Source organism: Oncorhynchus tshawytscha, linkage group LG24 (genome assembly GCF_018296145.1).
Source record: "Oncorhynchus tshawytscha isolate Ot180627B linkage group LG24, Otsh_v2.0, whole genome shotgun sequence".
In the NCBI taxonomy this organism is placed as follows: domain Eukaryota; kingdom Metazoa; phylum Chordata; class Actinopteri; order Salmoniformes; family Salmonidae; genus Oncorhynchus; species Oncorhynchus tshawytscha.
The window spans coordinates 34,114,189-34,129,188 of NC_056452.1; the positions used below are offsets into that span (position 1 = coordinate 34,114,189).

A 15,000-nucleotide genomic window follows, 5' to 3' on the forward strand; every position below is an offset into this window, starting at 1 on the left:
CTCCACATTGACTCTGTACCGGTACCCCTGCATATAGCCTCCACATTGACTCTGTACCATAACACCTTGTATATAGCCTCCACATTGACTCTGTACCCCCTGTATATAGTCTCCACATTGACTGTACCGGTACCCCCTGTATATAGCCTCCACATTGACTCTGTACCATAACAACCTGTATATAGCCTCCACATTGACTCTGTACCGGTACCCCCTGTATATAGCCTCCACATTGACTCTGTACCCCCTGTATATAGTCTCCACATTGACTGTACCGGTACCCCTGTATATAGCCTCCACATTGACTCTGTACCATAACAACCTGTATATAGCCTCCACATTGACTCTGTACCGGTACCCCCTGTATATAGCCTCCACATTGACTCTGTACCCCCTGTATATAGTCTCCACATTGACTGTACCGGTACCCCCTCTATATAGCCTCCACATTGACTCTGTACCGGTACCTCCCTGTATATAGCCTCCATATGGACTCTGTACCGGTACCCCCTGTATATAGCCTTGTTACTGTTATTTTATTGTTGCTCCTTAATTATTTGTTATTTTTCTTATTTTTTTTTTTTCATTTATGTTTTACTTCAGTAAATACTGCAATACTTTTTTTCTTAAAACTGCATTGTTGGTAAGTAAGCATTTCACTGTAAGGTCAACACCTGTGGTATCGGCACATGTGACAAATTAATTGTGATTTGATTTGAAGTGTTTCTAAAAGCCACAATGGATCAAATGTATGGTGAAAAAAGTATTGGAATCATTTCCTTGTTTGACTGCTAGGTTGTATGGGTATTATGACACTTTCCACTGTGTGGCTCAATTCCCTGGTGCTTTTTCAAAGACGTTAGATACTCCAGTGAGTGTAATTGGTTCCAATAACCTTTTTATGTGAATAAAGTACATGTCGGATAAAATAATGTCAAGGCAGGCCTGGTGGAAACAGCCAATCTAACGGTAAACTTTCCAGATGTTGATAAAACTAAATACGCTAGACATGATGGGAACATTTTGAGTGTATAAAATTAATTATGCAAGAAATAGCAGTGGAAATATCTTTATCCGCACATATTGATATACAGTGCCTTCAGAAAGTATTCACACTGCTTTACCTGGATTCAAATTTACACAGACCCCTTCCAATTAGTATCGATTGATTATTCTCTCTTCCCCTTCTACTATTTCCTGCCCGATGAATGTCAATAAGGGCATTCGATTAAACTGCCCCGGGTTGAACTATGTTGAACCGTGTTATGGCCCATCACATGGGCGACCGGGCGAAATCAGTGAGGGAGGCGCGCCGGGTTCAAATCGAACGGTAATCTGTCAACAATGCAGCATGGGGGCATCGTTCAGAAACTTACATCGCTTTTCCATAAAATATATGTTCGAATTTTCAAAGTAGTTTTCATTGGGAAGGCAGATAAAGCGTTTTTATCAAAAGCAATTATTTGTGCATGTGAAAACACAGAATACTAATCATACTTGACCGTCGAACAGAACGTAGTACCTGGCTCACACCCGGATCCAAATCGAAAGAAATCATGCTAACCGGGTTCATTAATATAATCCCCTAACTGAGTCCTGCCAATTCAATCTGCACATGTGCGGCTCCCATGTTTACGGATGTGAGGAGAAGCAGAGTAGTGAACAGTGAATACAGAACATTTCATCAGAAATGATCAAACACGTTTTCCTAACCTGACCTCCGGGTAAGTATAAAACACAACGCAGACAGCATGGCACGGGAAGTTGTTCAGAAGCGCTGTGAAGTTGTGACTGCTGCTAACTAACGTTAGCTATAGACATGATGCCACCCAATACAATGTAACAGCAGTAGTTCAGCTAATACCTAAAACAATTTATAAGCTGACGCTTGAGCGTCTTGATTTCCAATGGAACGCTGCGAATGACCCGCAGCATTATGCTGAGAGGCAGGTGCGGTGCATAGGTTGGACCTTTCAAACTGTATGCACAGACGGCTTGACAGAAATGGGAGCAGAAGGTGAACGTTCTACTTTTGTTGCACACATATCCAGATGATGCTGCGTCCCATTTTGCACAAATAATTACTGTCAGGCCTTGATCACACCTACAGGGTATTTTGGGCAAAATGGTATGCGGGCACATCTCAAATGGTGTGTGTGCGCGCGCAATCTGGAGACGTGTGTTGGTCTGCAGTCAGTCAGTAGTGTTGTTCCAGGGTGTAGTGTGCTCCACACATACCAGTCGGTGCAAAAGCGCTGGTCCTGGGCGTTATTTTAAGTACCACGCAAGCTCGAGTATACGTTAATTAGTACACACTAGCTCTAGTAATTTTGTTGTTGTTGTTTACATTTTAACTACCAGCTGAACACTGGGCTGTCAAGCTCACGCCTATTTCTCTTTGGATTGGTGGATACATCTCATTATTTGAATGTACTCAATGACAAGTGAGATGCTAGCCTAATGAATATTCATAGCCGTCTCGGATTTCAACAGGGACAACTGATATAAAGTGTTTTTTTCTCAAAGTTGCCGGGATGTCACGTGCATCCGTGTCCTACACTCGAAAGAACCTCAGCATTAACAACTTCTATTAGATCAAATGAGCCTCAAGTATTGAAATAGCTATTAATTTTCAATTTGACAAAATTTGACACTCATTGCCCCCCATACAAACCCCCCTCACTTGCTTAATAATTAATGATCTGCTTTACATGGACATATTTTGGTGGAAGTAAACCCTCTCACTTTGCCTCTTCCTCTCTGGTGTATCCCAGTTTCCACTGGTTCCAGTTAGATTCCAAAGCTACAAAGTCAAAATTAGCTACAAAAGTTTGCATTCTCATCTTAATTTAATAATAGGGTTAGGCATAAGGTTAGCAGTGTGGTTAGGTTTAGAATCATATTTTAAGAATATAATTTTTCAGAAATGGGAGGGTTTTAGCCACAATTATGACTTTGTGGCTGTGTTAACTATAGAGACAACGTGTATCCCAGGCAGATCCTGAGTATTCTGATTTCCTCTGTAAAGTGAATGGTGTGACCTTTGCTAAATACTAACATAAAACAACTCTATTCATGAGTCAGTACTTTACATTATGATCAAATATTGCATTTCTGTTCATAGTCATGGTTTGAAGGCCCCAACAAGACAAAACTACTTCATTTTGGATTTGACACAACCCTCTTCTATTGTGAAGGTGTGGGTAAGACCACCCTGGTCCAGAAGGCCTGTGACGTAATAGTGTCTTCAGGTGTGTCTGTGGAGGGCTTCTACACCCAGGAGGTCAGGGAGGGGAGGCGCAGGGTCGGTTTCGACGTTGTTACTGTGACCGGACAGAGAGGAAACTTGTCCAGAGTCAGGTAGGTTTCGGTCACGTTACATAATCAACCAAAATTGTCTACCTATTTCTGTAAGGACCAGTTCCCCAGACACAGATTAAGCCAAGTTCAGGACTTAAAAAACATTTTCAATGAACATTCTCTAGTGTTACTTTTCAAATCAAATCAAGCTTTATTGGCCACGTTCGCCGAATACAACAAGTGTTAGACTTTACTGTGAAATGCTGACTGACAAGCCCTTAACCAACAGTGTAGACCTTACTGTGAAATGCTGACTGACAAGCCCTTAACCAACAGTGTAGACCTTACTGTGAAATGCTGACTGACAAGCCCTTAACCAACAGTGTAGACCTTACTGTGAAATGCTGACTGACAAGCCCTTAACCAACAGTGTAGACCTTACTGTGACATGCTGACTGACAAGCCCTTAACCAACAGTGTAGACCTCACAGTGAAATGCTTTACTGACAAGCCCTTAACCAACAGTGTAGACCTCACTGTGAAATGCTGACTGACAAGCCCTTAACCAACAGTGTAGACCTTACTGTGACATGCTGACTGACCAGCCCTTAACCAACAGTGTAGACCTTACTGTGAAATGCTGACTGACAAGCCCTTAACCAACAGTGTAGACCTTACTGTGACATGCTGACTGACCAGCCCTTAACCAACAATGTAGACCTTACTGTGAAATGCTGACTGACAAGCCCTTAACCAACAGTGTAGACCTTACTGTGACATGCTGACTGACAAGCCCTTAACCAACAGTGTAGACCTTACTGTGAAATGCTGACTGACAAGCCCTTAACCAACAGTGTAGACCTTACTGTGAAATGCTGACTGACAAGCCCTTAACCAACAGTGCAGTTCAAGAAGAAGAAAATATTTACCAAGTAGACTAAAATAAAAAGTAACACAATAAGAATAACGAGGTTATATACAGGGTACCTCCTCTGTACCAGTACAGAGTCAATGTGGAGGCTATATACAGGGGGTACCGGTACAGAGTCAATGTGGAGGCTATATACAGGGGGTACTGGTACAGAGTCAATGTGGAGACTATATACAGGGGGTACTGGTACAGAGTCAATGTGGAGACTATATACAGGGGGTACCAGTACAGAGTCAATGTGGAGGCTATATACAGGGGGTACCGGTACAGAGTCAATGTGGAGACTATATACAGTGCCTTGCGAAATTATTCGGCCCCCTTGAACTTTGCGACCTTTTGCCACATTTCAGGCTTCAAACATAAAGATATAAAACTGTATTTTTTTGTGAAGAATCAACAACAAGTGGGACACAATCATGAAATGGAACGACATTTATTGGATATTTCAAGCTTTTTTAACAAATCAAAAACTGAAAAATTGGGCGTGCAAAATTATTCAGCCCCCTTAAGTTAATACTTTGTAGCGCCACCTTTTGCTGCGATTACAGCTGTAAGTCGCTTGGGGTATGTCTCTATCAGTTTTGCACATCGAGAGACTGAAATTTTTTCCCATTCCTCCTTGCAAAACAGCTCGAGCTCAGTGAGGTTGGATGGAGAGCATTTGTGAACAGCAGTTTTCAGTTCTTTCCACAGATTCTCGATTGGATTCAGGTCTGGACTTTGACTTGGCCATTCTAACACCTGGATATGTTTATTTTTGAACCATTCCATTGTAGATTTTGCTTTATGTTTTGGATCATTGTCTTGTTGGAAGACAAATCTCCGTCCCAGTCTCAGGTCTTTTGCAGACTCCATCAGGTTTTCTTCCAGAATGGTCCATCCATCTTCCCATCAATTTTAACCATCTTCCCTGTCCCTGCTGAAGAAAAGCAGGCCCAAACCATGATGCTACCACCACCATGTTTGACAGTGGGGATGTTGTGTTCAGGGTGATGAGCTGTGTTGCTTTTACGCCAAACATAACGTTTTGCATTGTTGCCAAAAAGTTCAATTTTGGTTTCATCTGACCAGAGCACCTTCTTCCACATGTTTGGTGTGTCTCCCAGGTGGCTTGTGGCAAACTTTAAACAACACTTTTTATGGATATCTTTAAGAAATGGCTTTCTTCTTGCCACTCTTCCATAAAGGCCAGATTTGTGCAATACACGACTGATTGTTGTCCTATGGACAGAGTCTCCCACCTCAGGGGTAGATCTCTGCAGTTCATCCAGAGTGATCATGGACCTCTTGGCTGCATCTCTGATCAGTCTTCTCCTTGTATGAGCTGAAAGTTTAGAGGGACGGCCAGGTCTTGGTAGATTTGCAGTGGTCTGATACTCCTTCCATTTCAATATTATCACTTGCACAGTGCTCCTTGGGATGTTTAAAGCTTGGGAAATCTTTTTGTATCCAAATCCGGCTTTAAACTTCTTCACAACAGTATCTCGGACCTGCCTGGTGTGTTCCTTGTTCTTCATGATGCTCTCTGCGCTTTTAACGGACCTCTGAGACTATCACAGTGCAGGTGCATTTATACGGAGACTTGATTACACACAGGTGGATTGTATTTATCATCATTAGTCATTTAGGTCAACATTGGATCATTCAGAGATCCTCACTGAACTTCTGGAGAGAGTTTGCTGCACTGAAAGTAAAGGGGCTGAATAATTTTGCACGCCCAATTTTTCAGTTTTTGATTTGTTAAAAAAGTTTGAAATATCCAATAAATGTCGTTCCACTTCATGATTGTGTCCCACTTGTTGTTGATTCTTCACAAAAAAATACAGTTTTATATCTTTATGTTTGAAGCCTGAAATGTGGCAAAAGGTCGCAAAGTTCAAGGGGGCCGAATACTTTCGCAAGGCACTGTACAGGGGGTACCAGTACAGAGTCAATGTGGAGACTACATACAGGGGGTACCGGTACAGAGTCAATGTGGAGACTACATACAGGGGGTACCGGTACAGAGTCAATGTGGAGACTACATACAGGGGTACCGGTACAGAGTCAATGTGGAGGCTATATACAGGGTGTTATGGTACAGAGTCAATGTGGAGGCTATATACAGGGAGGTACCGGTACAGAGTCAATGTGGAGGCTAAATACAGGGGTACCAGTACAGAGTCAATGTGGAGGCTATATACAGGGGTACCAGTACAGAGTCAATGTGGAGGCTATATACAGGGGTACCGGTACAGAGTCAATGTGGAGGCTATATACAGGGAGGTACCGGTACTGAGTCAATGTGGAGGCTATATACAGGGGGTACAGAGTCAGTGTGCGGGGGTACAGGCTAGTTGAGGTAATCTGTACATGTAGGTGGGGGCGAAGTGACTATGCATAGGTAACAAACAAACAGTAGCAGTAGTGTTCAAGAGGGGGGGAGGGTCAATGTACATTTTCTGGTGGCGATTTTCAGTCCAGGACTTGGCTTAATCTGTGTCTGGGAAACAGTCCCCTATGTGTTAATGTGTTTTCTCTGCTGTCTTTGTTCTGTTCAGAGAGAAGTCTGTAGCTTCACATGGAGGGAGGGAGTATACTGTAGGACAGTATGTAGTGGATGTACCTTCGTTTGAGAACCTGGCTCTACCTCTCTTCAGAAACGTATGTTATTATTGCACTTTTTAACTAAGCAGTGATTTTCCTCCTATGTCAGGGTAGTGAGCAGTGATTTTCCTCCTATGTCAGGGTAGTGAGCAGTGATTTTCCTCCTATGTCAGGGTCGTGAGCAGTGATTTTCCTCCTATATCAGGGTCGTGAGCAGTGATTTTCCTCCTATATCAGGGTCGTGAGCAGTGATTTTCCTCCTATATCAGGGTAGTGAGCAGTGATTTTCCTCCTATGTCAGGGTCGTGAGCAGTGATTTTCCTCCTATATCAGGGTCGTGAGCAGTGATTTTCCTCCTATATCAGGGTCGTGAGCAGTGATTTTCCTCCTATGTCAGGGTAGTGAGCAGTGATTTTCCTCCTATGTCAGGGTAGTGAGCAGTGATTTTCCTCCTATGTCAGGGTAGTGAGCAGTGATTTTCCTCCTATGTCAGGGTCGTGAGCAGTGATTTTCCTCCTATATCAGGGTCGTGAGCAGTGATTTTCCTCCTATGTCACGGTAGTGAGCAGTGATTTTCCTCCTATGTCAGGGTCGTGAGCAGTGATTTTCCTCCTATGTCAGGGTCGTGAGCAGTGATTTTCCTCATTCAGCACCAGTCGAGAGTTTGGACATCTACTCATTCCAGGGTTTTTCTTTATTTTCAACATTGTAGAATAATGGTGAAGACATCAAAACTATGACATAACACATATGGAATCATGTAGTAACCAACAGTGTTAAACAAATCAAATATGTTTTACATTCTTCAAAGTAGCCACCATTTGCCTTGATGACAGCTTTGCACTCTTGACATTCTCTGGTAGTAGAGTAGAGTAGGCCCACAGCAGCCCTAGTAGTAGAGTAGAGTAGGCCCACAGCAGCCCTAGTAGTAGAGTAGGCCCACAGCAGCTCTGGTAGTAGCGTAGAGTAGGCCCACAGCAGCTCTGGTAGTAGCGTAGAGTAGGCCCACAGCAGCTCTGGTAGTAGAGTAGAGTAGGCCCACAGCAGCTCTGGTAGTAGAGTAGAGTAGGCCCACAGCAGCTCTGGTAGTAGAGTAGAGTAGGCCCACAGCAGCTCTGGGAGTAGAGTAGAGTAGGCCCACAGCAGCCCTGGTAGTAAAGTAGAGTAGGCCCACAGCAGCTCTGGGAGTAGAGTAGAGTAGGCCCACAGAAGCCTTGGTAGTAAAGTGGAGTAGGCCCACAGCAGCTCTGGGAGTAGAGTAGAGTAGAGTAGAGTAGAGTAGAGTAGGCCCACAGTAGCTCTGGGAGTAGAGTAGAGTAGGCCCACAGCAGCTCTGGGAGTAGAGTAGAGTAGGCCCACAGCAGCTCTAGTATATCAACCATATAGTTGTTGTTTTTTGTGGTGAGTGATGTTGTCTCTAACCTCACTCTCTTTCTCTGTGTTTTAGCTTGACTCTTCATGCAGTAGCAACCATCAGGTGTTTATCATTGATGAGGTTGGTAAAATGGAGCTGTTCAGCCAGGCGTTCATCAGGTCAGTCAGACAGACCCTGGACTCTCCAGTCTTCTCTGTCCTGGGGACTATACCCCTCCCTTCAGGAAAACCACTGGGTTTCGTGGAGGAGATACGGACCAGGATGGACGTCACTGTCTTCACTGTGAGTACATTCACACGCATGCGTACACACACACACACACACACACATACACACACACAAATAATCCCACTCTCTGTATTTATCTAATCTTACCTGCCTCATTGTAGGGATGTCAAATGTTTCTGTTCTGAAAGGCCACGGAGTCTGCAATTGGTCTCAGACCCTATGGAGTCTGGTTAAATTGGTCTCAGACCCTATGGAGTCTGGTTAAATTGCTCTCTGACCCTATGGAGTCTGGTTAAATTGCTCTCTGACCCTATGGAGTCTGGTTAAATTGGTCTATAACCCTATGGAGTCTGGTTAAATTGCTCTCTGACCCTATGGAGTCTGGTTAAATTGGTCTATGACCCTATGGAGTCTGGTTAAATTGGTCTATGACCCTATGGAGTCTGGTTAAATTGGTCTATGACCCTATGGAGTCTGATTAAATTGGTCTATGACCCTATGGAGTCTGGTTATGGTCTATGACCCTCTGGTTAAATTGGTCTATGACCCTATGGAGTCTGGTTAAATTGGTCTATGACCCTATGGAGTCTGATTAAATTGGTCTATGACCCTATGGAGTCTGGTTAAATTGGTCTATGACCCTATGGAGTCTGGTTAAATTGGTCTATGACCCTATGGAGTCTGGTTAAATTGGTCTATGACCCTATGGAGTCTGGTTAAATTGGTCTATGACCCTATGGAGTCTGGTTAAATTGGTCTATGACCCTATGGAGTCTGGTTAAATTGGTTTATGACCCTATGGAGTCTGGTTAAATTGGTCTATGACCCTATGGAGTCTGGTTAAATTGGTTTATGACCCTATGGAGTCTGGTTAAATTGGTTTATGACCCTATGGAGTCTGGTTAAATTGTTCTCGAAATAAATAATACAATGACTTTCAAAAGTATTCACCCCCTTGGCGTTTTTTGTATTTTGTTGCATTACAACCTGTAATTTAAATAGATTTTTATTTGGATTTCATGTAATGGACAGACACAAAATAGTCCAGATTGGTGAAGCGAAATAAAACTAATAACTTCTTTTAAAAAATCTAAAAAGTAAAAAATGGAAAAGTGGCGCGTGCATATGTTTTCACCCCCTTTGCTATGAAGCCCCTAAATAAGATCTGGTGCAACCAATTCCCTTCAGAAGTCACATAATTAGTCGAAGTCCACCTGTGTGCAATTGTCACATGATCTCAGTGTATATACACACACCTGTTCTGAAAGGCCGCGGAGTCTGCAACACATCTAAGCAAGGGGCACCACCAGGCAAGCGGCACTATGAAGACCAAGGAGCTCTCCAAACAGGTCAGGGACAAAGCTGTGGAGAAGTACAGATCAGGGTTGGGTTATAAAATAATATCCCAAACTCATGGACCAGGCAAGGAGGGCATTAATCAGAGAGGCAACAAAGAGACCAAAGATAACCCTGAAGGAGCTGCAAAGCTCCACAGCGGAGATTGGAGTATCTGTCCATAGGACCACTTTAAGCCGTACACTCCACAGAGCTGGGCTTTACGGAAGAGTGGTCACAATAAAACATATTTTTTCACTTCAAAGTGGTAGGCATGTTGTGTAAATCAAATGATGCAAACCCCCCAAAAATCTATTTTAATTCCAGGCACCAAAATAGGAAAAATGCCAATGAATATTTTTGCAAGCCACTGTATGTATGTACCCACTCACTCACTCACTCACTCACTCACTCACTCACTCACTCACTCACTCACTCACTACCGGTCAAAAGAATGTATAGCATGACTGATACCATTATCCTTTACAGTATAGCATGGTGGATACCATTATCCTTTACAGTATAGCATGGTGGATACCATTATCCTTTACAGTATAGCATGGTGGATACCATTATCCTTTACAGTATAGCATGGTGGATACCATTATCCTTTACAGTATAGCATGGTGGATACCATTATCCTTTACAGTATAGCATGGTGGATACCATTATCCTTTACAGTATAGCATGGTGGATACCATTATCCTTTACAGTATAGCATGGTAGATACCATTATCCTTTACAGTATAGCATGGTGGATACCATTATCCTTTACAGTATAGCATGGTAGATACCATTATCCTTTACAGTATAGCATGGTGGATACCATTATCCTTTACAGTATAGTATGGTGGATACTATTATCATTTGGGGATTAAACATGAAATCATGCGTGACTAAACCAGATCCATCCATCAGGATCAATATTAGTGACATTAACTGTTAGATCTGGTTCCGTCCATCAGGATCAATATTAGTGACATTAACTGTTAGATCTGGTTCCATCCATCAGGATCAATATTCGGGACATTAACTGTTAGATCTGGTTCCATCCATCAGGAACACTACGCTCTTGCTGCTATGGTATCTCTTAAACATCTTTGGTTGTGTGTTTCTCCCCCCCCCCCACCCCCCGGCCTTCCCTCCTCTCTCTCAGGTCTCCAAGGAGAACAGAGATGTTATATTACCAGAGGTTGTGTCAGCTCTAATGGACTGTCTCAAACAAAGTGCTAAGTAGGTGGAAGTTATCCAAGGTCAGTGGAACATCATGGAGGGTATTCAGAAACACAGCAGCACTCTGAACTAGACCCTGATGAACAAGACTGACCCTGATGAACAAGACTGACCCTGATGAACAAGACTGACCCTGATGAACAAGACTGACCCTGATGAACAAGACTGACCCTGATGAACAAGACTGACCCTGATGAACAAGACTGACCCTGATGAACAAGATTGACCCTGATGAACAAGACCGACCCTGATGAACAAGACTGACCCTGATGAACAAGACTGACCCTGATGAACAAGACCCCTGATGAACAAGACCGACCCTGATGAACAAGACCGACCCTGATGAACAAGACCGACCCTGATGAACAAGACCGACCCTGATGAACAAGACCGACCCTGATGAACAAGACCGACCCTGATGAACAAGACCGACCCTGATGAACAAGACCGACCCTGATGAACAAGACCGTCCCTGATGGATGGATGTTGGCCAGCACTCTGTACTAGACCGACCCTTATGGACTAGACCGACCCTGATGGACTAGACCGACCCTGATGAACGAGACCGACCCTGAAGAACGAGACCGACCCTGAAGAACGAGACCGACCCTGAAGAACGAGACAGACCCTGAAGAACGAGACCAACAATGACGGACTGATGAACAAGACTCTGATGAACAAGACTGACCCTGATGAACAAGAGACCCTGATGAACAAGACCGACCCTGACCCCTGATGAACAAGACCGACCCTGATGAACAAGACCGACCCTGATGAACAAGACCGACCCTGATGAACAAGACCGACCCTGAGAACCGACCCTGATGAACTAGACCGATGGATGGATGTTGGCCCTGTTGAACTAGACCGACCCTGTTGAACTAGACCGACCCTGATTGGTGGAAGTTGGCCAGCACTCTGTACTAGACCGACTCTGATTGATGGATGTTGGCCAGCACTCTGAACTAGACCGACCCTGATGAACTAGACTGTCCCTGATTGGTGGATGTTGGCCAGCACTCTGAACCAGATCGACCCTGATTGGTGGATGTTGGCCAGCACTCTGTACTAGACCGTCCCTGTTTGGTGGATGTTGGCCTGCACTCTGTACTAGACTGACCCTGATGAACTAGACTGTCCCTGATTGGTGGATGTTGGCCAGCACTCTGAACCAGACCGTCCCTGATGGATGGATGTTGGCCAGCACTCTGAACCGTTGGTGGATGTTGGCCTCTGAACCAGATCGACCCTGATTGGTGGATGTTGGCCAGCACTCTGATTGGTGGACCTGACTGTCCCTGATGGATGGATGTTGGCCAGCACTCTGAACCAGACCGACCCTGATTGGTGGATGTTGGCCAGCACTCTGAACCAGACCGACCCTGATTGGTGGATGTTGGCCAGCACTCTGTACTAGACCGTCCCTGATTGGTGGATGTTGGCCAGCACTCTGTACTAGACCGACCCTGATGGGTGGATTTTGGCCAATACTCTGTAATAGACCATGGCCACCTAACCATCCCCAGCTTACAATTGGCTCATTCATCCTCCTCCTCTCCCCTGTAACTATTCCCCAGGTCATTGATGTAAATGAGAATGTTTTCTCAGTCAACTTACCTGGTAAAATAACAAAAAAATCAATAAAAATTTAATAAAACGATGTTTTAATTATTTCTGAAAACTGCCACATTCAGTTCTTTAACCAATGATAATGTTGGAAGATTAGTGATAAATATAATTATAATATGGAGAATAGTGTACAATAATAGACTATATCCTGGTCAATTGCCTGCACCAACCATGGAACTGTGTGATTACATCGCCATGTGTTAGGGCTTGGTCTGTTCTCCTCTCCATAACTATTAGCATGTCTTTCTTAATACTGTCAACTTTACTAATGATCTTCAAAACAACCACACGGCCGTGACGGCGTTTACAAAGAAAGCAAATGAAGGTAAACCAAACAGTGAAATGACTGGAATGATAATGTGGACTATACCAACTGAAGGGAACTAACAGTAAATGGGCAGTTGTGTTGTTATCAGACCTAGTGATGGTCCATATTGTTATCAGTCCTACTGATGGTCCATATTGTTATCAGACCTAGTGATGGTCCATATTGTTATCAGTCCTACTGATGGTCCATATTGTTATCAGACCTAGTGATGGTCCATATTGTTATCAGTCCTACTGATGGTCCATATTGTTATCAGGCCTACTGATGGTCCATATTGTTATCAGACCTACTGATGGTCCATATTGTTATCAGACCTACTGATGGTCCATATTGTTATCAGGCCTACTGATGGTCCATATTGTTATCAGGCCTACTGATGGTCCATATTGTTATCAGGCCTACTGATGGTCCATATTGTTATCAGGCCTACTGATGGTCCATATTGTTATCAGGCCTACTGATGGTCCATATTGTTATCAGTCCTACTGATGGTCCATATTGTTATCAGACCTACTGATGGTCCATATTGTTATCAGTCCTACTGATGGTCCATATTGTTATCAGACCTAGTGATGGTCCATATTGTTATCAGTCCTACTGATGGTCCATATTGTTATCAGTCCTACTGATGGTCCATATTGTTATCAGGCCTACTGATGGTCCATATTGTTATCAGTCCACTGATGGTCCATTGTTATCAGGATGGTCCATATTGTTATCAGACCTAGATGGTCCATATTGTTATCAGTCCTACTGATGGTCCATATTGTTATCAGATAGTGATGGTCCATATTGTTATCAGGATGGTCCTATTGTTATCAGATGATGGTCCATATTGTTATCAGTCCTACTGATGGTCCATATTGTTATCAGGCCTACTGATGGTCCATATTGTTATCAGACCTACTGATGGTCCATATTGTTATCAGACCTACTGATGGTCCATATTGTTATCAGGCCTACTGATGGTCCATATTGTTATCAGGCCTACTGATGGTCCATATTGTTATCAGGCCTACTGATGGTCCATATTGTTATCAGGCCTACTGATGGTCCATATTGTTATCAGGCCTACTGATGGTCCATATTGTTATCAGTCCTACTGATGGTCCATATTGTTATCAGACCTACTGATGGTCCATATTGTTATCAGGCCTACTGATGGTCCATATTGTCATCAGGCCTACAGATGGCCCATATTGTTATCAGGCCTACAGATGGTCCATATTGTAATCAGGCCTACAGATGGTCCATATTGTTATCAGGCCTACAGATGGTCAATATTGTTATCAGGCCTACAGATGGTCCATATTGATTGTTATCAGACCTACTGATGGTCCATATTGATTGTTATCAGACCTACTGATGGTCCATATTGTTATCAGGCCTACTGATGGTCCATATTGTTATCAGACCTACTGATGGTCCATATTGTCATCAGGCCTACAGATGGCCCATATTGTTATCAGGCCTACAGATGGTCCATATTGTTATCAGGCCTACAGATGGTCAATATTGTTATCAGGCCTACAGATGGTCCATATTGATTGTTATCAGACCTACTGATGGTCCATATTGATTGTTATCAGGCCTACTGATGGTCCATATTAATTGTTATCAGGCCTACTGATGGTCCATATTGATTGTTATCAGACCTACTGATGGTCCATATTGTTATCAGGCCTACAGATGGTCCATATTGATTGTTATCAGACCTACTGATGGTCCATATTGTTATCAGGCCTACAGATAGTCCATATTGTTATCAGGCCTACAGATGGTCCATATTGTTATCAGGCCTACAGATGGTCCATATTGATTGTTATTAGATACAGTGTATCTGTAGACACACCTCCATTAATACAGTGTATCAGTAGACACACCTCCATTAATACAGTGTATCAGTAGACACACCTCCATTAATACAGTGTATCTGTAGACACACCTCCATTAATACAGTGTATCAGTAGACACACCTCCATTAATACAGTGTATCTGTAGACACACCTCCATTAATACAGTGTATCAGTAGACACACCTCCATTAATACAGTGT

At 43.4% G+C, this 15,000-nt stretch overlaps 1 protein-coding gene across 1 annotated transcript; it reads left to right on the forward strand.

Moving 5' to 3' along the window:
• Positions 1–1,675: 1,675 nt before the first annotated feature.
• Positions 1,676–11,466, forward strand: ntpcr (nucleoside-triphosphatase, cancer-related). Its single transcript, XM_042305706.1, is given in 5 exon segments — positions 1,676–1,724; positions 3,198–3,360; positions 6,772–6,874; positions 8,265–8,474; positions 10,912–11,466. Coding segments are annotated over 5 exon segments (591 nt in total). The 5' UTR covers positions 1,676–1,690; the 3' UTR covers positions 10,993–11,466.
• The last annotated feature ends 3,534 nt before the right edge of the window (positions 11,467–15,000 follow it).